Genomic DNA, 23,422 nt, shown 5'->3' with positions numbered 1-23,422 from the left:
TAACCTCCCTGGGAAAATAAAGATCGACTGTTCTCGGTGCGTCAGCCGGGCTGGCTGTCCTCCGGCACCCCACCGGGCGTCTGGATTCAGTCTCCTCGCCTGAGCCACACTTCCTTTGGGGACCCCGCCGCTGCCGCCGAGGCTGGGCCCGGGCAGTCCGAGGCCTCCTCCAGGGGAGCCCCCCCGCCCCCCCCCAAGGAGGGCTCCCACAGGCCCCGCAGAAGGTCCTGCTCAGCGCACACCGAGCCCCCTTCTGGCCGCCAGGCTCCCCCCTCCCCCTGTGCCTGGCTGGCCCTGGCACCCTGGCCCCAAGGCCCAGGTCCCCTCACGCTGTCTTCCGTCCGACCCGCTCCTCCCTGGGCGGGGTCTCGCCTCCCTCCCAGAAGCGCCCTCCCTGCTTCCTGAGCTGTCCTGTCTGAGGCGGCTCCCCGTGCTGCCCCACTCGGCTGGGAAGGCCCACGTGGAAGCCACGAGGCGCGGTTCCCTTCTAGGCCTCACAGGCCCCTAGCCGTGGACTTGGGGGTCCCCTCCCCCCGCTGTCCCCAAGTGGGCCTCAGGGAAGAGCAGGACAGCAGGGGAATCCCAAGGACCCCGCGTGAGGACCCAGCTGGGATGGGGGTTCCCAGGCAGCCACGGCAGAGCAGGAAGGGGAGGGAGCGTCTGTTTATTTGAGGCACGAAGCAGCAGGAGGGAGGGCGCCGGTGTGGGGGTGAAGGGTGGGGGTCAGACGGGGCCACAGCGGGGTTTCGGGCAGGAGCCGCGTGCCGGGCCTGGCAGCCTCGACCCGGAGGCCGCGGTTGCAGTGAGTGGGGTGCGGGGTGCGGAGACAGACGCCCGTGCTGGAGCTCGGGGCTCCCCGGCCGCTTACCCCCACCCCGCCCCCAGCACGGCCAGCGGGACCACACAGGCACGCCTTCCACACGGCTGGGCGCACCCTCAGTCCCAGCACGCGCCCCCTTCCCAGACATCGTGCCACGAAGCACCGACTACACGCCACCGTCTGGGGTCGCACAGGGCCCAGAGCAGGGCGGGCCCTGGGGTGGACGGAGGAGCCCCTTGAGGTGGGGTGGGTTCCCCAAGACCAGTCCCGACCCCTGGAGCTGCGGGCTCCAGGGGACCCTCATCCGAGGAGGCTCGCATCACCGACTGGGGCTGTGAGGGGCGGCGGCAGGTGCGGGGAGCAGGCCTGATGGTGGGGGCTGAGGCCGAGGGGGCGGGGCCAGGCAGGGACTGGGGAGGGGGCCTGGGTGGGGCTGGGCTTTCCTTCCTGAGCTGTGGGGGTCGGCCGGCACGGGGCCGGGCGGTCAGGGTCCGAGCCGCAGCAGGGCGGCCAGCAGGCTGAGCAGGAGCCCCGCGCCCAGCACGGTGGCGCTGGCCCGCGGCCCGCCGCCGGCCGCGCTGATGTTGCACAGGAAGCTCTGGCAGCAGTAGGTGCCCATGGACGCCACCCCGAGGTTGATGTTGGGGGGGGCGGGGCACACCGGGGAGCAGCCCTTGTTCAGGCTGTGGCCAAAGTCCACCATGTTCCCTGCGGCAGGAAACGGGCTGTGAGTGGAGGGGCGGCGGGCGGGCGTCCGGGGGCGGGGGGCGGGGGTGGGGGCCCGGGCCAGCACTCACCGATGCCCGCCGCGGCGGAGATGGTCACGCAGTAGTTGTCAGAGCTCGAGCAGATGGTGGGCTTCAGGCAGTAGAAGTTGCTTTTCTGGTCCGTGCAAGAGAAGCACATGAGGGAGTGGGCTGCGGAAGGAGGGGACATGCTTGCAGGGGGCACCCGAGGGCAGGGCGTCGGGGCGGGACCCCTGGAGCGGGGGTGGGGTGGGGGTGGGGGCTCTTGGGTTGCACAGAGCGGGTCCCTGGGAGGCAGCCTGGAAGGACCCCTGGGCACCGCTGGGGAGGGTGGGGAGGGAGTCCAGGCGAGGGCACCGTGGCAGGGGGGCTCACCTTGCTCCGCCCCCAGCAGGGCCGCCAGCAGCACCGGCAGGAAGACCTTCATCTTGTCTGGGGCAGGCTCCCCTCCACGACTCGCATGACCAGAACACCCCTGCTTCGGAGACACAGCTTGAGGGGGGCACCCGGGCTCCTAGTGGCACAAGGAGCCTGGCGACCCCACTTAGGGGGTGGGGTAGGCTGCAGCTTCTGGAAGTGGGGCTCCCCCCTCCCCTCACTCGGTGCAGACCCCTCTAGCTGAGGCCCTCCCCGAGCCTGAGCCTGGCTGAGCTTAAGGGGGGTGCGGTGGGCACGGGCGCTTCTCCGGCGGCGGGTGAGTCCGTGGGGGCTGCCCTGTGTCCTCTGACCCCTTGGGCAGAGGCGCGTGGCAGTGGGGGGGAAAGAGCGCTTTCGGGTGAGGAGCTGGGCTTTCCGCTCTGTTCGGAAGGAGGCCCAGGGTGGGAGGAGGGGCCCCGCGGTGGCATCTGCAGGGGCAGCTGGGGCGGGGGAGGGGTGTTTCTCGCCCCCAGGGAGGTGGTTCTCAGGCCCGGGAGGAGGGAGGAGGAGCACAGGCGGGAGGACAAACAGACTTCCGCGCCGGCTGGTGGGGACTCTGAGGGTGGGCCCGCAGGCTCTGCTGCCCAGCCCGGGCCTGGGCCGAGGCCGGGGGCGGTCAGCAGCGGGAGCTTCGGCAGTCTCCAGAACAGCGCTGGGCCCAGGCAGTGCAGGGAGGAAGAAGCCGGTTTCCGCCTCTTCCCTCCAGTGAGGTTTGGGCGTGGAGGGGCCCCGAGCTGCCCTCACAGAAGCTCTGGTATGCGGGGCCACACACAGTCATGGCCAGCGTCCCCAGCGTCCCCAGCCAGGCATCCAGCCAGGCGGGTTGGGCCGCCCGGAGTGGATCCGCGTTAGCAGGGTCAGGCGAAGGGGCAGCCGTGCGCTTCCGGCCGCGGTCGCCGGGGCCCGGACTCCCAACCCCTCCGCCAGGCTCACGGGCATCATCCAGCGACTCCGGTCGGCGGGAGAGGCAGGAGTCTGTCCTGGTCCCCAGGGGTGAGGAGGGGCCAGGTGGCCGGGCGCACGGGGCCTGGGCACCTAGGCGCCTCACATACTTGCGTAATCTCCGTCAAACAGGGGGCCTCACCGCCCGCCGGGCGAGCTCCGGTCCCGGGGTCACCGACCCCCTGGGGCAGGCAGTTCTCCCCACCGCCGCCAAGACCCCAGCCCTTTCCCAGATCAGGAAACCTCACCCCACTTCCCCAGTGAGGGGCCACGGGGAACCCAGGTTTGGGTGACGCGTCCCCAGTGCCTGCGCAGCCCTGGGCTGCCAGCCAAGGAGGGTACCAGGCGGTGGTCTCCGCCAGCTCCCGCCTCAGATCTTTGGAAAGATTCGGCAGAGATGGGGGGCTGGGAGCGCAGGCTCCGCCACTGGGGCTGAGCCCAGCCGCTCCCGGACTCACAGCCTCGCCCGGCCTCTTCTGCGCCTCTCCAGGCGGCCCCCTCACTCAATCCCCTCCGCGCCCTACAGAGCACCTTCCGCGGCGCCCGAGCCTCGGTCTCCGCGCCCCCCGCACGCCTCGCCCGGGCCTGGGGACTCACCGCGCTGGACGCAGCTCCACCACCCGGCCGAGCAGCCCGAGCCAGACTCCGAGGCGGGCTGCTGCGCGGGCGGTTGGCTGGGAGGGCCGGAGGCGGAGCCAGGGCGGGCGCGGGCGGGGTCGGACATTCTTGTGCTGGCGTGCGGGGGCCGGGGCTGGAGAGGACCCACCTCCGGGCACATGCTCGCTGCCTCTTGGTCCCCGGACCCGGAGGAGGTGTGGGGGAGGGGTGCTCCCACTGGAGCCGGAAGACCCACAAGTGGCCGGACCCGCGAGGGCCCGAGCACCGCGCAGGGAATGCGTCCAAGGCAGACGGCCGGGCAGTAGCTGAGCTCCCTTTTGCAGACAGGGGTGGGGGCGGTGAGGGGACAGGTGAGGGACAGGTGAGAGGCCTTAGGCCAGGGCTCATCTCGAGCGGAGCTGTTAGCCCTTCCCCGGGTGGGGTGGGGGGGGGTGACCGGACCCACAGCATGAGGCTGGTGGAGGGGCCTCTGGTTTCTGTGGCTTCTGGGCAGAGGTGTGGGCAGCAGCTGCCACCAGCCCAAGCAGCCTTTGCAGGCTGTGGACCCCTCCTCCCCTGGGTGCAGGGCTGCCTTCTGTCAGGCCCCGGCCCGGGCCAGGACCCTCTGCCCAGGACGGACCCCAGCCTTCTGCGTGCTCGCTGGTCTGCGGCTAGGGGTCCGCTCACAAGGCCAGCCTGCCCTGACCCTCTCTCTGGGCAGAACGCAGAGGCCCCCCCGGTGGCCAGGTGGCCATTCGGCGCCTTGTCTGTCAGCGCGTACTCACGGCACACCTGCTGTGTGCCGCCGGCCCGGACCTGACCCGCACCCCATGGGGCTGGCTTGCGGCCAGGGCACATCCCAGCGGTGGCTGTTGGGACCACCGATCCCGCAGCCCTCTGCGGGCCCTGTAGTTTGTCCTGCTGCGACCCTGTGGCCCCTCCTGTCCACACAGACCTTACCATCTGACCGTGGGCTCAGACTCGCTGTGGCCTGTGCCCCAGACCCTAGGCGTCTGCCCTGCCCCTGCCACTGCTGCCCTGCTGGGCAGGGGGGCCCTGTCCCTGGGCCCCTGACACCGGGGAGGCAGGTGAACTCGCCAGGGTGCTGCACACACACCCTTAGGAGTGTAAGCAGGAGGTCTGGTGACAGTGGCTGTTTGGGGTGTGGCTGGCACAAGAGGCACTGAACCGTCCCCTCAAGCTCCAGAGTTCTGTGGCTCCTTGAGGTGGAGAGTTTGGTGTTGAGGCTGGCTCAGACCTGAACCTTTCTCTCCATCTCCCCCTGGCGGGGGGAGGGGGGGCTGGGCAGTGGGAGGGCCTCGATTCCATCCCAACGCGCCCAGAGTCTCTGGGGTCACCCTCCGCGCGGAGGCCCTTGCTCTCCTTTAGCAAGGGGAGGACAGCTCGGAAGCCCGCACCCCCGGACCGCTCTCTGGGAGGAGCGGACCCCAGGCTCCCGTCCGCCGGGGTCTCCAGACAGCACAGACCCCTTTCCCTAGATGAGGGGTTGACCTAGTGGGACCTTAAGGTACTGGAGCGCGGAGACCTCCCTTGTGCGTTTCTCCTGGTTAAGAGCGATCTGGGAACGGCAGGTGGCGACCCGGAGGCCTGCTCTGGCGGCTGGTGGGTGGAGAAATGGCGCGGGGCTCCCTTACCGCAGCCCCCCGGCTGGGAGGGGCTATGCATGGGGAGACCCTGCTCCTCCTAGGCACAGCCCCGCACCCCCGCGTCTCGGCAGGCAGTGGTCTACCAGCTTCCGTCTGCCCCCACGTTCCCAGCACCCCCATCGTTTCGCCCGAGGCCTCGCAGGGCGGCCCCCACCTTCCCTTCTGAGGGCGGCTACTGCGTCCCCGTCCCTGGTGCTACTCCCCTTCCCGCGGCCTTCGCGCGCCCTCTGGAGGCCAAAGTGCGCGTAGCACCCCGCTGCAGGGCTGGAAGCCCTCGCCGGTCCACCCCGAGGCGGTGATCAGTCAGCCGGCTGGCTCTCCAATCTCCCGGACACTCGGTGGATCCGGGGCCTGGCCAGCATCATTCTTTCCCTGTAGCTGTTTCTACCTTCGAGGCCTCTAGGCCGTTCCTCCTCTGGGCTCCGGTCAGGTCCCTGTGCCCCCAAACCCAACCCGCAGCCTTGGGGTGCCTCCCCTCTCATGAGCAGATCTGCTTCAAGCTGTGCAAGGTGTCCTGGGAGTGGGGAAGAGACCCGCCGTGGAGGCCCCGCAGCTGTCCTTCTGGGCAGTGGGCCTGCGTGCCCGGTCCGGTTCTGGCCCCAGGACCCTGCAGCCCTGCCTGGGGCCCCGCTAGGCTGGAGAGCAGCCAGCAAAGGCCAGGACCGACCCTGTGCACCTGGGAGGCAGAAACCAGCTGTCTCTGGCCAAGGGGAGCCCAAAGGGCGGGAGGCTGGGCAGCCTCACTCCAGGCTCTCTCCGCTACACAGTTCTGAGCCCTCGGCCCGGCCGGCGGGTTTCCCGTCGGTAGGGGTCGCTCTTGGGCAGAGGGGGCGGGGCTCACGCGGCCCCAGGCCCAGGCCCCGGCCCGGTCTGACCTCTGTGGTCGCCTCACTCGACCAGCAGGGGGCAGCAGCTCGGGCTCAGAGAAGTCACCTGGGTCGTTTTTCACCAGGCCTTTGCAGTGATTTGTAAATTCTCTACTAGGTAAGGCGGGAAATGCAGCCCTCCGCACCCCGGATGGGAGAGGAGAAAGTCAGGGAGGGCGCCTTTGAGCCCGCCTGCCGCCATGGGGATGGAGCAGGCCTGCCCTCCGAGACAGGCCCGGGCGGGTTCAGGCGCCTTGGAGGCTGCCAGCTCTGGGCTCTCCTGCACACCCTTTGTCCCTGGTCACGGGGCCCTCGTGTGGCTCCGTGCGCCACCCCTTGTCCCTGGCTGACTTCTCCGTGCCACTGAGAATGGAGGAAGTGGGTGGGGAGAGGACAGCACGGGACGGGTGGGGAGGGCGTCAGTTTGGGTGCTCTGGGAAGCAGACGCCTAAGGACGGTGGGCAGTTCAGAGAACATAGTGGCGGGGGGACCCACAGAAGACAAGGGGGGCCCTGAAGAGAGTAGAGCCTCTGGCTGAGCAGCAGGGCCCCGCCCCTGCAAGGAGGGAGGGCAGAAGCCGGGGGGGGGGGGGGGGAACTTGGGGCTCCAGAGCAGCCGGGGTGGCGCCCCAGGGGACCTGGGCAGCCAAGGGCCGGCATCCTTCCGCTCAGCGCTGGCGGGAAGGGGCGGGGCAGGGGCTGTAAATCCCTCTGACACAGGCTTCACCTCCCCGGGCGCCAAGCAGGGGAACGGAAGATGGAAAGTTTTACAACGGCTTAGTGGTAACAGAGTTTCATGTCCCGCCTGCCTCCTGGCGCTTTGACCTTGTCACCTGTCTGCTGCCTTAAGGGTCTGGCAACGCTGGGGAGTCCCCCTGAGTCCCCCACACCCTGATCCTGCCTCAGCCTGGGGCCCTGGACCCAGTTCTGTCTGCAGGGTGGGTGGGGCTCAGGCTGTGGGCGGGGCCCGCCTGGGTCAGAGGAAACACCCTGTAAGAAATGAATTTTTTATTATGCACAAGATATGTACATTGTTACTCGGTATTTTTCTTTTTTAGTTTTTAACACTTCATTTCTTTATTTTTAGGAAAAGGGGAAAGGGGAGAGAGAGGGAGGGAGAGACATGAGCGTGTGGTTGCCTCTTGGGTGCCCCCTACTGGGGACCCAGCACACAGCTAAGGCCTGTGCCCTGACTGGGAATCGAACCAGCAACTCTCTGGTTGGTTTGTAGGCCAGTGCCCAGTTCACTGAGCCACACCAGCCAGGGCTGTTACTCCGTATTTTTCTATCCTACCCCGGTCACCTCATTCCCACTCTCTCCTGTATTTAAGAAGACGAATCGGAAGCCACTGAGCCCATCTCACCGTCTACAGTCCTGAAAGCAACACAGGAGCCCCCAGTCCAGGACTTTAATCCTTGGGGTGACTTCTCAGGACTCCCTGCCGAGACTGGAAGGGCTTCCACTGTAGGAACAGCCTCAAGTGGCCGACGGGAGTTGCATGCTGCATGCACGAGTGGTCTGGGCCATGGAGGGAGGATCTGACCACCCCCCACCCGGGCCCTCTCCCCTGTGTGGAGTGGGGGGTGGCTCCATGGGTCTCCACAGCCCGATGCGGGGTCTCTGACAGACACACTTACGATGCGCTCACCTGCTTTAGTGCTGATTCAATAACACAGTGTGGGTGTGGAGAGCTTTTCTGGGTTAGGAAGAGATTTCTTTTTTCTTTTTTTTTTTTTTTAGGTTTTATTTTTAGAGAGAGGGGGAGGAAGGGAGGAAGAGAAGGAGAAAAACATCAATGTGTGATTGCCTGTCAAGCACTGTGTACTAGAGACCTGGCCCACAACTAATGCATGTGACCCCACTGGGACTCAAACCAGCGACCCTTTGATTCCCAGGACGGTGCTCACTCCACCAAGCCACACCGGCCAGGGTGGAGGTTTGGGCCTCAGTTTTATTTCTCCCCACAGCAATTTGCCTCTGGGTGTGACGCCCTCACAGAGGTCATGGTCACGGACATGGACACAGCTCTCATGCAGCCCCTGGGGTCCCAGACCTTGGAGCACCCTGTTCCGTCCCCATCCTGGCTGGGCCCCCTGCTGTGTCACAGTGGAGTCCCTGCTGCCCACTCCCTTCCCCAGTGTGTGCAGGTCCTCGGGTGACCCAGGTCTGGCTCACAGCGGGGACAGCAGGGGTTTCCGCAGCCACCCTGGCCCTTCCCTGGCTGCCCCTCCACTCCCAGAAGTGCTGGGCAACCCACTCAGGAAGGGGAGGGGACCTGGGGGACGGAGCTGGGGGTGGGCAGGACCCCATGACTGGGGGCTGGAATCTGTTTTCTTTTCCAGTAATTGTTCTCCCTTCCTGGAAGACTTCTGTCCTCATTCTTGTGGCCTCTCCCTGTGGACAGCTGGGGAAGGGGGGACTCCCTGCCCCAGGTGCTCTTGTTCTAGGGGGGCTGCAGTCACCCCACCCCACTCACCCCAGCCCCATGCCCTGTGGCCTGCAGAGTCACAGGTGCCCCCACCCCCCACCCCGTCTCGAGCTGCTCCCGACAGGACCCACCCAGGGACGGACCCAGGGTGCCGGTCTGGGAAGGGGATCCTGGGGGCCTCCAGGGTGGGGCCCACTGGGTGCCAGCCCTGGCTGCTCCATTGGTGCCGTGTCCCCGCCCCGCACACGCACAGCACGCACACACTGCCCACCCCCACACGGCACACACCTCACACAGAGTGGGCATGCCACGCACACCACACACCACGCACGTGCGTCCACCCCCACACCTGCACGGCTCTACCCCAGACCCTCTGTGCGCCTCCCTCCAGTGGGACCTGCAGCGGGGCCATGGGGGGAGGGGGGCACCTCCCCATTGCAGGGAAAAGGGAGCGGGGTGCGGGGCTGAGGGACTCCTGCCCCCGCTGTGGGACAGGGCCAGCAGGACAGACACTGAAGGCAGGACAGAGGAGGAAGGCCTGTGCCCACCAGCTCCTCCAGTGCCCGAGGGCCCTGCCTGGGTCTGTGCTGTGGGGGACCCTCAGGTGAGGTTTCTGTGAGGCAAAGTCCTGGCAGGAAGGAGGGGGTCCCCTCCGGGATGCAGGAGCTTCCAGATTTCCTGGCCCCAGAGCTGCCGTCCCACGGGGCACATCCCCGCCCCAGGCCCTGCACCTCTTCACAGCTGCCCCAAAGCCTGGGGGTGCGGGGAGCGGTCCCCAGGGTTAGGGGTGGGGCTGAGCCTCCCTTTCATCTCGGGTGGGAGAGGCCCCTGGCCCGCACTTGCTCCTCCGAGGAAGCCTGAGCTGGGACGTGGGGTCCCCTCCAAGCTGCCCACCGAGGGGTGAGGGCAGCACCCTGGGGTGGGAGCTCGTCCCCTCTCCACGCCTCAGTTTCCTACCCTGACGGTCTCCGTGGGGGCCCTAGACCTGCACCCAGGATGTCCTCAGCCCCAGGGTGTCAGGGAGTGGAGGGAGACTTCTCCCCCAGGAAGACTTGGGGGGGGGGCCCTGGGGAGAGGTGAGGCGCTGGCCACCCCGCCCGTGGTGGGAGCAAGGGCTCGAGGGAGCAGGTGTGCAGAGGGGAAGGCGGAGCAACGACGACCCGGGGGAGGAACGGACCTCACGGCCTGTGGAGGGCGTCCCGTCCCAGCCCTCCAGGCCCAGGGTCCCAGGACAGCAGCCCCCCCCAGGGGCGGGGCCTGCAGGGCAGGGAGCTGGCCTGGAGGAGGTGCTGCAGGGAAGGGGTGGGCGCCTCCCCATGGGCTGCAGAGGGGGCTCCCCCGGGCCCGGCCCCTCCTAACCCGCCAGGCCCTCGGGGTTGGGGCCTGGCATTGGGCGGGAGACCAGCCTCTGGTGGAAGTGGGTGTGGAGCCCCCACGGCCCCGGTGGGCTGAGTGGCACACGCACAGCAGGCGGGGGCTGCCAAGTTTATTATCTCTTTGCGGGGGGCACACTGGGGAACTTGCAGGAGGGGCTGTGGGGCGGCTCTCCCAGGGCCCCTGCCCAGCAGGTGGTGCCTGCCTCGTGGGGCAGAGGTGAACGGTCGCTGCTGGCAAACCAGACAGGCTTGTGGGCACAGCCGGGTCGGTGCAGGGGGGCCGGCCGCCCTTTCTCTGGGCCCCTGCACTGGGAGGAGGGCAGCTCAGCCCTTTGGCCGAGCGCTCCCAGGTCTGAGCGGGCCAGTGTGGGTGGGACAGCCAGCTCGCCGTGGGGCCCCGTGGGTGCTGCCTGGACACGGCCGCCCTCACCCTTTTCTGTGCCCGAGGCGGGTCCTCACAGCAGGGCCCAGAGCAGGGCTGGCCCCAGGCTGAGCAGGAGCCCCCCAGCGAGGGCCCAGAGGCTCTGCCCTGCCCGGGACACCCCATTACAGAGGTCCGTCTTACAACAGGACACATCCTGCAATTCAGACTTGGGGGCCAGCGGACCCAGGTTCTGGAATATCTTATCCAGTGGACCTGGCTCTTGGGCCTGAGCCAGGTACTGCCTTAGTCTGTTGGAAACCTCCTCACAGGAAGTGGAACAACCCCTCTTGCTGCATGCTGAGCTTCTCTCCTGCAGGAGGGAAAAAGTGCCTGCTGTGGGAGCTTCTTGCCCCCTCTGTCCCTGTTGGGGTGGCCGTGGTCACCAGCTCCCCTTGGCCGTCCCTCCATGAGCTGGGAGCCCCCTCCCCTTCCCCCTGGAGGCGTCTGCAGGCTGCTCAGTGCAGGGGGCGGGGAGGCAGGGACAGGCAGCAGCCCCAGGTGACAGGGACCTGGCCCCTGACACACCCACACCCCTTCCAGGAGGCCCCCTGAACCCAGCCCCACGCTCTGGGCACAGGGAACTCACCACCTTGCCAGGTAGTGACCTTGTAGCCCTTGAAGCAGACGTTCAGTCCCTCTTTACAGGTCACGGCATCGCACTGCGTGATCGTCTGGACCCCAGGACAGAAGTAGCACTGTAGGCTCAGGACTGTGGTGGGGTGGGGACACAGGCCAGGCTCAGAGGACAGGAAGGATGGCTTTAGACTCCCGCCGACAACAACCACAACCCGAACTGGAGTCTGGGTTCTGGGCAGCCGCCTCCAGGCCCCTGCCCAGGACCCGGGGAGCCCACCCTCCGGGAAAGGGAGCACAGACCCCTCAGGGCCCAGGAACAGGGGACTGAGGACCCACCCCCACTCCCAGGACAGGTCTGGTCAGGGTCTGGACAGGTCTGTGCCCACGCTCTGGGCACGGGCACTCACCGTGGTCCGAGCACAGCAGGACCGCCAGCAGGACCAGATGGAGGCCTCTCATGCTTCCTGGATGCTGTGCCACGAGGGGGGTGCCTGCGGGGGGGGGGGGGCGGTCCCAGGTTCAGGTTCTGGCCTCCCCTCCACAGCCCTGACCCTCCCTGGCTGACCCCCTGCTCACCTCCCCCCCCTCCTCCCACCTGCACCGGCCGTGTGCTCACTGCTGGCCTCAGCCTCCTTCAGCCCCGCAGCATCTGCACCCACCTCCCCGCTGGCCCTGATATATCCACCACCCACTTCCGGGTCCGCCTGCCCCCTCAAGCCTTTGTGCCCCACCCATGGAATTATGAGTTAGGCGTGTTTATTTCTGAAGTTCAGGAGCCCCAGGGGCCTGACAACAGGCCACACCACAAGCTCGTCCCTGCCGTTTCCTGCAGCTTTAACCCCTGGAGGTAATTCCTGCACCAAAGCCATGTGTCAGCCAGCCAAATCCAGGGCAGGGGGGGTGGAGCCATCCAGGGTGGAGTTGGGGGAGGGGTGATGGATGGGTGCTTGTAGGATTTCGAGGAAGACTGGGTGAACCTCTGCAGTTTGGGGAATTTCTAAGAGGTTGTGGGTGGCTTTCTACACAGTCCCTCGGTGGCCCGGGTCTGCCTCCCCTGAGCCGTGCGGTGACCCACCTCCCTTCCCTTGCCCCGGCCCCAGTCCCTGTCCCCAGGTCTGTCCGGGGTCCTCCAGGGGCTGCCCAGGAAGGACCTCCACAGAAAGCACAGAAGCAGAAAACACCTCACACGCTAACACGTGTTTGTCCGTGGGCTTCACTGCCGCCGGGAACCATGCACATCACGGAACCCATCCTCAGTGGGTCTCGAGCACGTGTGGGTGGAAACCAAGGTTTTCAGTCTCACACGCCCAGCCCGCCTCAGGGCGGGTGGTCCGACCACGGTGAGTGGGGCAGCAGCAGGGGCCGGGTGGGGACGGCCACTGGGTGGAGCGCCAGGCATCCTGCACCGGGTGAGAGCACCCGTGCAGCACGACCCCGGCTGTAGCCCCGGCCCCTGCAGACCGCCGCGGCCTCAGCTGGGCCCCAGTGGCAGCCCAGAGAAGCTGCACCGTCAGGCCGGGGTGGGGGGGGGCATGGCTGCCCGAGGCCAAACCCACGCCAGCCTAGTGACAACACTCATCACTCAGGACCAAGCAGCAGCAGTAACACCACACACGAGAATGGGGGTGACCCACCCCAGGCCCAGAGTCTCAGTCTGTGGGCCCGGGCACAGGGCTGGGCAGGGGAGCCGACACAGACCTACAAGGCAGAGGCCCCAGAGCCAGTCACTCCCGGGCAGAGGGGCCCCGGGGCCAGTGGGCTGACCTCCGGTGGCGGGGCCGCCAGGACACCAGCACCGTGTGGGGCCGCTCCCTGGGGCTGGAGCTCAGCCGTCTCGGGGGAGGTCTGGAGCCTGCCTCAGGGGTGCCTGGGAGGGGTGGACTCCTCCCTCTGGGTCTCCTCACAGGTGTCCTCCACCCCTGGCAGCAAGTGGGGAACCTCCCCAGGAGCCCATGGGCGGGTGGCCCTGCTCTGCAGCCCTGGCTGCTGGGGTCCCCCGTGCACATGTCCAGAGTGCGTCTCCTTGCCAGATGTGACCCACTCCCCGGTCGTTCCTCTGCTTTATCCTCACGCAAGTGTGGGACCACCTGCTGTGCAGGCCCCCGCCTCGCCCGCTCCCCTGTGCACCAGCTGCCCCTCCCCCTCTCCCGCTGTCTGTGGACTGTTTGTGCTTCCACTCCTCGGGGGTTGGTCTTCCAACAGCTCGGGTTTCTGGCAGTTCTGGTTGTTTCTGTTTTCAAACTGGTTGTTGTCCTTGTTTTGGTTGTGGGGGGAAGTGAAGGGTTTCTGCCTAGGCCTCCACTTGGGCTGGGAGTCCAGGAGGTGGCACTGTCTAGATTGACTGGTTTATTCCATAACTTCCAGAAACGGTTCTCTCTCCCCTGGCAAGGACACGCACATTTTTATTCTCGGTGATCACTGCATTTCTTTCTTTCTTTTTTTTTTTTTGCTTTCTATTTCTTTTTTTAAAATATATTTTATTATTGATTATGCTATTACAGTTGTCCCGTGTTCCCCCCTTCAGTCCCCTCCACCCTGTACACCCTCTCCCACCCATATCCCCCCTTAGTCATGTCCATGTGTCATACTTATAAGTTCTTTAGCTTCTAGATTTCCCATACTATTCTTACCCTGCCCCATCTATTTTCAACCTACAATCTATGCTACTTATTCTCTGTACCTTTTTCCCCTCTCTCCTCCTCCCACCCCCCTGTTGCTAAGCCTCCATGTGATCTCTGTTTCTGTGGTTCTGTTCCTGTTCTAGTTGTTTGCTGAATTTCTTTTGGTTTTGCTTTAGGTCTGATTGTTAAGAATTGTGAGTTTGCTGTCCTTTTGCTATACACATTTTTCTTTATCTTCTTTTCTTAGATAAGTCCCTTTAATATTACATATACTATGGGCTTTTTGATGATGAACTCTTAACTTGACCTTATCTGAGAAGCACTTTATCTGCCCTTCCATTCTAAGTGAAAGCTTTGCTGGATAGAGTAATCTGGGATCTGGGTCCTTGTCTTTCATGACTTTGAATATTTCTTTCCAGTCCCTTCTTGCCTATAAGGTCTCTTTTGAGAAATCAGCTGACAGTCTGATGGGAACTCCTTTGTAGGTTACTGTCCCCTTATCTCTTGCTGCTTCTAGGATTCTCTCCTTCATTTTACATTGGCTAATGTAATGATGATGTGCCTTGGTGTGTTTCTTCTTGGGTCCAAGTTCTTTGGGGCTCTCTGAGCTTCCTACATTTCCTGGAAGTCTGTTTCCTTTGCCAGAATGGGGAAGTTCTCCTTTACTATTTGTTCAAATACATGTTCAATCTGTTGCTTTTCCTCTTCCCCTTCTGGTACCCCTACAATTCGGATGTTGGAACGTTTAAAGATGTCCTGGAGGCTCCTAAGCTTCTCCTCGTTCTTTTTGAATTCTTATTTCTTCATTCTTTCCTGCTTGGTTGGTTCTTTCTTTCTTCTGGTCCACTCTATTGTTTTGAGACCCAGTTTCCTTGCCTTTACTATTGGCTCTCCGTGCATCTTCCTTCATCTCTTTTATGGTAACATGCATTTTTTCATCTAATTTGCCCCAAAATCAACCAATTCCGTGAGCTATCTGATCACCAGTGTTTTGAACTGTGCATCTGATAGATTGGGTATTTCTTGGTCGCTCAAAAGGATGAGTTCTGGGGCACTGATTTGTTCCTCTGTTGGACACATATCTCTCTCTCCCTGTTCCTCCTTTTTTTTTTTTTTGTCAGGTCGTCCTTCTTACAGTGAGGAGCTGAGCCTTAGGTGTTCACCGGGGCTGGGCACCCCAGTCGCTAGATTGTGACGTTATATGTGAGGGGGGGGGGTCAGGAGTGGGGGCGGGAGGGAATAATGGCGGTAGTTCCGTTCTCCTGGGATCTCAGTCCCTTCTCTGGGATCCTGGGTTGTGAGCTCTGGCTGGTCCGCAACCACTGCCTCACTGGGTCGGCAAGCCGCTGCTTGCGTACTCAGGGTCCACCTCTTTGTTCTTGCGTGCTCCGGATGGCTTGCGGGCCAAGTTCGTGCCAAGTTCTCCCCGATCTCCGAGCGCCGCCAACCTGCGCCCTTCTGGCTCCTCCTCTCTGCCCCTTGTACTGGTCTGGATGAACGAGTCTACTTCAGCTTCTTGGCTGTCAGACTTCCATTCAGATAAATTCTCTGTCATTCAGGGTGTTATTCTGGCTCTAAGTTGTTGTGGTTCTAATCTTGGTTGTGCGTGGAGGTACGGTGCGTCCACCTATGCCTCCATCTTGCTGGAAGTCGGAAGTCCCGTTTCAATTGGCCTGATTATTAGGTGAGCACAACAGGAACAGCAAGTGGTCATGTGAGCTTCTTTAAGTCTACTTTGTAGCAATGTTACCAGGAATTTTCAGACTGAACTTGAGTTATTCCCACAGGGCAGAGAAGCCAAGCTACTCAGTTGCCACCCGACTTTGCCTGCAGTACCTGCTGTTATGGTTCAGTTCCTTAAGTTCTCCAGGTCCCCAAAGTGTCTTGAGGTTCTTTCCTGCCACCTCCCAAGAAAGCAGCCTTTGCTCCTTACCTGAAAGGCCTCCATGAACCATATGAATCAGCACGGTACCAGGCTGTGTCTCCAGGGGGCCTTTATCACCTCCAGTCTTTCATCTTTAAAGAATTTTGTTGACATCCCGAGTTTGAGAGAGACATAACATTCCAGTCAAAGTCTTGCTGAACAAGTCCACAATTGGAAATGAAGAAAATCAGATTCCTATCCAATTCAGGGGAAAACCTACTGCCATGAAAATAATACTTCTCTCTCATGATCAGTTTCCAAATTCTGGAGGGATCCAGTAGGGAGAGAAATGTAACTGCTTCAACATGGCTAGAATTTACCAGATGACTGGATGAAAACCAGTGTAAAACTCAGCAATATTTTGAACAAAGCCACAACAACAGTAATTATTCCCAGTTCATTCAGTCCCACTATTGATTCCTGTTTAGCCTGATTATTTCCCAGTATCTCTGTGAATTCAGTCCTTCTCCAGAGCCCCACAAACACCGACTTCTTTCAAGGAAATAATCTGAAAAGTTATTCTCAGAAAGCCATATTTTAGAATAAGGCAGAGTCCTTTCCACAGACCTTCCTGAAGATGTAACATTTTTTTCAAATGCATCAGAGTGAAACAATGACTCTCTCTAAATGACAAAGAAATACTCAAAATGACACACTTATAGACCTGATCACGGTGAAATTGAGAAAGGAATTAGCTTTTTCTTTTTTTCTTTCTTTTTTTAAAGATTTTATTTATTTATTTTTAGAGAGGGAAGGGAAGGAGAAACAGAGAGAGAATGAGAAACATCAATCTGCAGTTGCTGGGGACCGTGGCCTGCAACCCAGGCACGTGCCCTGACTGGGAATTGAACCTCTGATGCTTTGGTTCCAGCCCACGCTCAATCCAATGAGCTATGCCAGCCATGGCAAGGAATTTGCTTTTTCTGTAACAACATTTCAAAACAATAATCAGAATGACAAAGAAAAGAATACCAGAGCAGGAAACAACTAATTTGTTCCCACTGTGCGATTGTGTCTGTGGTTTCTGTTGGCCAATTACAGTTGGTTTTGGAAAAGCAAAGGGAGCTTTTGGCTTTTTCACTTGTACACCATAACTGACCCCTTTTATTACAAATAGCATGTATTGTTTCCCAAGTTAATGAGAATTTTCCACTTTTGGTGACAAAGAAAAGAAATTAGCATTATTTATATTGACAAGTGTATTTCATAACTCACAGACACATTCTTTTCTGGTCTGGAGGCAGGGACCAGCAAGGTTGGGGCAGCTGAGCCTGTGGTCAGGGCCCTCCCCTCCTTGAGTCCACGGTGGTGCCCTCCTCCCCTCAGGGCCCCCCCTCCATGGGTCTGTAAGTCCAGGTCACGTGCCTGTGCCCAGGGACTCAGCCCTCACACTCACAGCACAGGACCTGTAGAGAGCTGTCACACCTCAGCCTTTCCCTCAGCCCTCCTGGGTGTTGGCTGTGCCACAGAGAGAGTGACAGGGTGGTGAGGGGAGGGGACACGAGGGGAGGGGGAGGGCTGAGGCAGGCAGGCAGGGTGCCAGGATGGGCCTGGGTGAGAAGACCGACCCTCTGGCCATCCTGTAAGCCGGGTCTCAGAGCACATTAGGTGCCTTGTGAGGGCCCTACCTAGGCAAGTGTGTGCGAGTGAGTGTGTGTGTGAGTGTGTCTTCAGAGGCTGGGGTCCAGGTCAGCTCCCAGTGTGGTCTTCTGTGACCCTGAATGACAGAAACAGGGGACAATGGGCCTGGGAAATCTTCAGGGGTGTTTTCCCTGGAGCCTGAAGGCATGGCTCTGTGTGGGCCACAGGGTGTCCCCAGGGAGGAGGGGCTGGGCAGTGGGAGGGCCACAGACACCACGCAACCCACCCTGGGTCTCTGAGGCCAGCCTCTGGGAGGGGGTCCCTCCTCTCCTTTAGCCCCGCCCCAGGAAGCTCTGCAGTCACCATGGTGCTTTGGCTGTGAGAAGGAACTGCCCATTTTCTGCTGGCTGTCCCTGCACAGGGAGTGCTTTTTGCTTTTCCTGCCCCACTTTGTCCCGGGGCCCTTGGGCGGAGGTGGCCCTGGTCTTGGCTAACTGTTTTCCCACATGCACACTTCCTAGGAGCAGGTGTCCCCCAGGCTGCAAAGGGACCAGCCCTCCCTTGTCCCAACCTCCGAGCCCCCAGCCCCACCGAGGATCTGCCTGGTGTCAGCACCTACTGCCCTCCACATGTGGCCGGCTCCTGGGTCCCCATGCTGTCCAGGCTGGTCCAGGAGGCCCTGGAATGACCCCTTGGCCCCTAAACTTCTCTCCTTTGCTGTGTCCCTTGGTTGGGCAGGGACCCTGGACCTGGTGCTGGCCTGAGCTCTAGCTGGGGGGGTGGCCATGGGGGCAGCTCAGTGAGCAGGGGAGCAGTCTGAGGAGCTGGTGAGGTCGTGCCCACCATGTGACCTTGAACCCCCTGCCTAACCTGCCTGGGCCCAGGTCTCACTCTGAAAGCCTCAGCACCCTCCTCTCAGGCTGGCCCTGCCTCCCTCTCTCAGATCACTGTCCCAAGTGCTGCTGGGAGCCCCCAGCCCCTGCCCCACACACAGGGGCCTCAGGCCCCTCCTGGAACCCACACTCACCCCAGGGCACCCAGTCCAGGAACAGGGACTCCCCTTCCAGCCTCCCAGGCCTGTGCTCTCCCCTCTGTGCTGGGTGCCGACCTGGGGAGGCCCTCCTCCTCCTGCCATGGAGCCGTGGGCATCTGCCCAGCTTCCAACCCTGCCTGGCGGGCACTTGGTGATCAGTAAATAGCTGGGCGACGGCATCTGAGTGGGGATGCGCCTGGCGAGAGGGACGGCGCTGTGGGGACCGCGAGCCTCAGCGCCAGTGTGCAGGGGCTCGGCGTTGGGGGGCCGGCGCCCCGGCTCCTTCACTGGCCCGTGTGCACGGGCCCGGCCTCCCCAGAGCTGCCTGTGGCCGGCGGGTGCAGGGGGCCTGGGATGCTCAGCGAGGGGAGGAGGGCTCTGAAGCCCGCACCCCCGGGACGGCTCTCTGAGAGGAGCGGACCGCAGGCTCCTGTCCGCCGGGGTCTCCAGACAGCACAGACCCCTTTCCCTAGATGAGGGGTTGACCTAGTGGGACCTTAAGGGACTGGAGCGCGGAGACCTCCCTTGTGCGTTTCTCCTGGTTAAGAGCGATCTGGGAATGGCAGGTGGCGACCCGGAGGCCTGCTCTGGGGGGTGATAGTTGGGGACACGGGGCGGGGCTCCCTGAAATAGCGTCCCTTGGTGGGAGGGGAGGTGTCAGGTGATGCACGGGGACACCGAGCTCCTAGGCACAGCCCCGCACCCCCGCATCCCCGCAGGCAGTGGCCTTGCAGATCCCACCCGTCCCCAGGTTCTCAGATCTCCCCTTGCTTTCCCTGGCCCTGGAGGCCTCGCCGAGAACCCTCCCAGCTCCCCGCCTGAGGGCGGGGCCTGCGCCCTTGTCCCTGGTGCCAGTCCCCTTCCCGCGGCCTTCGCGCGCCCTCTGGAGGCCAACGTGCGAGTAGCACCCTGGTGCAGGCTGAGTGGCCCTGGCCTGTCCACCCAGGAGGCGGTGGTCAGTCAGCGAACCGGCCATCCAATGTCCCGGACACTCTGTGGATCCTCTCCCGCGGCCCTGGCAGAAGCCGAAGGACAGTGCGAGGTGCAGGGAACATACTGGCGGGAGGACCCACGGAAGATAAGGGGGTCCCTGAAGAGGGTGGAGCCTCTGGCTGAGCAGCAGGGCCCCGCCCCTGCAAGGAGGGGGGCAGGACCAGGGGCGGGGCGGGGTCCGGCATCCTTCCGCTGTGCACTGGCGGGAAGGGGCGGGGGGCGGGGGGGGCTGTACATCCCTCTGACACAGGCTTCTTGTCCCCGGGCGCCATGTGGGGGAACAGACGGTGGGAAGTTTACAACGGCTTTGTGGTAACAACCTTCAATGTCCCGCCTGCCTCGAGGCGCTTTGACCTTGTCACCTGTCTGCTGCCTTAAGGGTCTGGCAACGCCGGGGAGTCCCCCTGAGACCCCCACACCCCGATCCTGCCTTGGCCTGGGCCCCTGGACCCAGTTTTCTCTGCCGGGTGGGTGGGGCTCAGGCTGTGGGCGGGGCCGGCTTGGGCCAGAGGAAACACCCTGTAAGAAATGAATTTTTTATTATGCACAAGATATGTACATTGTTACTCGGTATTTTTCTTTTTTAGTTTTTAACACGTCATTTCTTTATTTCTAGGAAAAGGGGAAAGGGGAGAGAGAGGGAGAGAAACATGAGCGCGTGGTTGCCTCTTGGGTGCCCCCTACTGGGGACCCAGCACACAGCTAAGGCCTGTGCCCTGACTGGGAATCCAACCAGCAACTCTCTGGTTGGTTTGTAGGCCAGCGCCCAGTTCCTGAGCCACACCAGCCAGGGCTGTTACTCCGTATTTTTCTATCCTACCCCGGTCACCTCATTCCCACTCTCTCCTGTATTTAAGAAGACGAATCGGAAGCCACTGAGTCCATCTCACAGTCCACGGTCCTGAAAGCAACACAGGAACCCCCAGTCCAGGACTTTAATCCTTGGGGTGACTTCTCAGGACTCCCTGCCGAGACTGAAAGGGCTTCCACTGTAGGAACAGCCTCAAGTGGCAGACGGGAGTTGCATGCTGCATGCACGAGTGGTCTGGGCCATGGAGGGAGGATCTGACCACCCCCCACCCGGGCCCTCTCCCCTGTGTGGAGTGGGGGGTGGCCCCATGGGTCTCCACAGCCCCATGTGGGGTTCTCCGAGAGACACCCACCCCTAGGACCCTCCTGTGTTCACCAGCCTGCCCCTGAGCTGAGGAGATGTGTCACACGAGGGGCCTGCACTCCTGTGCACAGGAGCGTGAGAGGCAGCCGGGAGGCAGGCTGCCCCCACGTGCCTGTCAGGCTCTCCCCCTCCCTCAGGAGCCCCTGCATCCCTCGGGGAACCACCTGCTGCCCTGACCCTCCTCAGGCCCAGGTGGGGCCACAGCAGGGGGCAGATGCACACTGGCAGACGCTGGTCAAATTCCGGGTGTCCGTGAGATGTGGGGTGTCTCAGGCAACGAGCCAGCATGGTGCAGGGGTGGGGGAGGCCTTCTGGATGGACACGTGGGACAGGCACTGAAGATGGGGCAAGGCAGAGGGGGGCAGAGACAGGCCAGGTGAGCTGGGACAGGAGTCCTGGGTGGAGAGCACACCTTAGCTGAGGGAGTGAGTGGGTGTGAGAGAGAGTGAATGAATGGATGGGTGAATAGGAAGTGGGTGATTGCATGAGTGAGTGAGTGAATGAATGAGTGAATGGGCGAAGGAATGAATGAGTGAACAAATGAGTGAGTGAATGAATGAGTGAGAGTGAGTGAATGAGTGAGTGAGAGTGAGTGAATGAGTGGGTGACGAATGAAGGAGCTAGTAATGAATGAAGGAGTCTGTGATGAACGAATGAGTGATTGAAGGACTGCAGGATGAATGAGTGAATGAATGAGTGAGTGAGTGAATGAAGGAATGAGTGAGTGATTGAAAGAACATCCCTCTCCCCACCCTCCTCCCTCCCTCCGCCCTTCAGAAAGGCTGTCACTGTGAGGTTCCTCTCTGCCCCTTTGGGACACATCTCAACCTTTTCTACAGGTGGGTTTCCTAGGCACTGCTTGTGTCCAGTGGCGCTGCCAGGGCCCCGCCCTGGAGGCTGGTGGAGTTCTGCAGGGGCCCCAGAGTGCTGCAGGTGGCCCCCTGGTTGCTGCCCATTATGGGGACCTCCTGGCCCCTGGCCTGGGAGGCCCTCACCTGCTTTAGTGCTGATTGAATAACACAGTGGGCAGGTGGAGAGGTTTTCTGTGTTGGCAGGAGATCTTTTTTCCTTCCCTTCTTTTTAGACAGAGGGGAAGGAGGGGGAAAGGAAGGGAGACAAACATCCGGTGAGGCTGACCCTCTGGCACCCAGTACTGGGGACCTAGCCCACCAGCCCAGCATGTGCCCTGTCGGGGAGTCCAACAGGCAACACCTTGAGGCACAGGACGGTGCTCACTCCACCGAGCCACACCGGCCAGGGTGGAGGTTTGGGCCTCAGGTATATTTCTCCCCACAGCAATTTGCCTGTGGGTGTGACGCCCTCACAGAGGTCATGGTCACGGACATGGACACAGCTCTCATGCAGCCCCTGGGGTCCCGGACCTTGGAGCACCCTGTTCCCTCCCCATCCTGGCTGGGCCCCCTGCTGTGTCACAGTGGAGTCCCTGCTGCCCACTCCCTTCCCCAGTGTGTGCAGGTCCTCGGGTGACCGAGGTCTGGCTCACAGGGGGGGACAGCAGGGGTTTCCCCAGCCACCCTGGCCCTCCCCTGGCCAACCCTGCACTCTCAGAAGTGCTGGGCAACCCACTCAGGAAGGGGAGGGGACCTGGGGGGAGGGGGCTGGGGGGGCAAGACCCCATGACTGGGGGGTGGAATCTGTTTTCTGGTCGTTGTTCTCCCTTCCTGGAAGACTTCTGTCCTCATTCTTGGGGCTCTCCCTGTGGACAGCGGGGAAGGGGGGACTCCCTGCCCCAGGTGCCCTTGTTCTCGGGGGGCTGCAGTCACCCCACCCCACTCACCCCAGCCCCATGCCCTGTGGCCTGCAGAGTCACAGGTGCCCCCCCCCCCACCCCGTCTCGAGCTGCTCCTGACAGGACCCACCCAGGGACGGACCCAGGGTGCCGGTCTGGGAAGGGGATCCTGGGGGCCTCCAGGGTGGGGCCCACTGGGTGCCAGCCCTGGCTGCTCCATTGGTGCCGTGTCCCCGCCCCGCACACGCACAGCACGCACACACTGCCCACCCCCACACGGCACACACCTCACACAGAGTGGGCACGCCACGCACACCACACACCACACACATGCGTCCACCCCCACACCTGCACGGCTCTACCCCAGACCCTCTGTGCGCCTCCCTCCGGTGGGACCTGCCGCGGGGCCATGGGGGGAGGGGGGCACCTCCCCATTGCAGGGAAAAGGGAGCGGGGTGTGGGGCTGAGGGACTCCTGCCCCCCGCTGTGCGGCAGGGCCAGCAGGACAGACACTGAATGCAGGACAGAGGAGGAAGGCCTGTGCCCACAGCTCCCCAAGTGCCCGAGGGCCCTGCCTGTGTCTGTGCTGTGGGGGACCCTCAGGTGAGGTTTGTGTGGGCCCAAAGTCCTGGCAGGAAGGAGGGGGTTCCCTCCGGGATGCTGGAGCTTCCAGTTTTCCTGTCCCCAGAGCTGCCGTCCCACGGGGCACATCCCCGCCCCAGGCCCTGCACCTCTTCACAGCTGCCCCAAAGCCTGGGGCGAGGGGGAGCGGGCCTCAGTGTTAGGGGTGGGGCTGAGCCTCCCTTTCAGTTCGGGTGGGAGAGGCCCCTGGTCCGCACTTGCTCCTCCGAGGAAGCCTGAGCTGGGACGTGGGGTCCCCTCCAACCTGCCAACTGAGGGGTGAGGGCAGCACCCCAGGGTGGGAGCTCGTCCCCTGTCCAAGCCTCAGTTTCCCACCCTGACGGTCTCTGTGGGGGCCCTAGAGGCACACCCAGGACATCCTCAGCCCCAGGGTGTCAGGGAGTGGAGGGAGACTTCTTCCCAGGGAAGACTTGGGGGGGGGCCCAGGGGAGAGGTGAGGCGCTGGCCACCCCACCCGTGGTGGGAGCAAGGGCTCGAGGGAGCAGGTGCGCAGAGGGGAAGACGGAGCAACGACGACCCAGGGGAGGAATGGACCTCACGGCCTGTGGAGGGCGTCCCGTCCCAGCCCTCCAGGCCCAGGGGCCCAGGACAGCAGGCGCCCCCAGGGGCGGGGGCTGCAGGGCAGGGAGCCGGCCTGGAGGAGGTGCTTCAGGGAAGGTGTGGGCACCTCCCCACGGGCTGCAGAGGGGGCTCCCCCGGGCCCGGCCCCTCCTAACCCGCCAGGCCCTCGGGGTTGGGGCCTGACATGGGGCGGGAGCCCAGCCTCCTGTGGAAGTGGGTGTGGAGCCCCCACGTCCCCTGGTGGGCTGAGTGGCACACGCACAGCAGGCCGGTGCTGTCAAGTT

General features: G+C 62.9%; 1 protein-coding gene and 2 long non-coding RNA genes across 4 annotated transcripts in view; all 3 read right to left on the bottom strand.

The window, feature by feature from the left end:
* Positions 1 to 647: 647 nt before the first annotated feature.
* Positions 648 to 3,660, bottom strand: LY6E (lymphocyte antigen 6 family member E). Its single transcript, XM_028533800.2, has 4 exons — positions 3,523 to 3,660; positions 1,942 to 2,041; positions 1,618 to 1,737; positions 648 to 1,528 (listed from the first exon to the last, which is right to left on the bottom strand). The coding sequence occupies exons 2-4, from the start codon at positions 1,991 to 1,993 to the stop codon at positions 1,305 to 1,307; spliced, it is 396 nt and encodes a 131-aa protein (XP_028389601.1). The 5' UTR covers positions 1,994 to 2,041; positions 3,523 to 3,660; the 3' UTR covers positions 648 to 1,304.
* Positions 3,661 to 9,952: 6,292 nt separating this feature from the next.
* LOC114514591 overlaps positions 9,953 to 23,422 on the bottom strand; it is a 20,480-nt gene continuing 7,010 nt past the window's right edge. Inside the window, exons 4-5 of the long non-coding RNA XR_004904462.1 lie at positions 19,888 to 19,896; positions 9,953 to 10,590 (exon numbers count right to left, since the gene is read on the bottom strand). This is a non-coding gene — a long non-coding RNA (uncharacterized LOC114514591). The remainder of the gene's footprint in view (positions 10,591 to 19,887; positions 19,897 to 23,422) is intronic.
* LOC114514589 lies at positions 10,912 to 11,548 on the bottom strand. 2 transcript variants are annotated; one of them, XR_004904463.1, is made up of 3 exons: positions 11,476 to 11,548; positions 11,267 to 11,350; positions 10,912 to 10,992 (listed from the first exon to the last, which is right to left on the bottom strand). It is a non-coding gene; the product is annotated as an uncharacterized LOC114514589 (long non-coding RNA). The 2 variants fall into 2 exon arrangements; XR_004904464.1 differs by having other exon boundaries at positions 11,455 to 11,516.

This window comes from Phyllostomus discolor, chromosome 7, assembly GCF_004126475.2.
Source record: "Phyllostomus discolor isolate MPI-MPIP mPhyDis1 chromosome 7, mPhyDis1.pri.v3, whole genome shotgun sequence".
In the NCBI taxonomy this organism is placed as follows: domain Eukaryota; kingdom Metazoa; phylum Chordata; class Mammalia; order Chiroptera; family Phyllostomidae; genus Phyllostomus; species Phyllostomus discolor.
The sequence above is the reverse complement of the archived record's forward strand: the minus strand, read 5'-3'. Positions and strand labels throughout refer to the sequence as shown.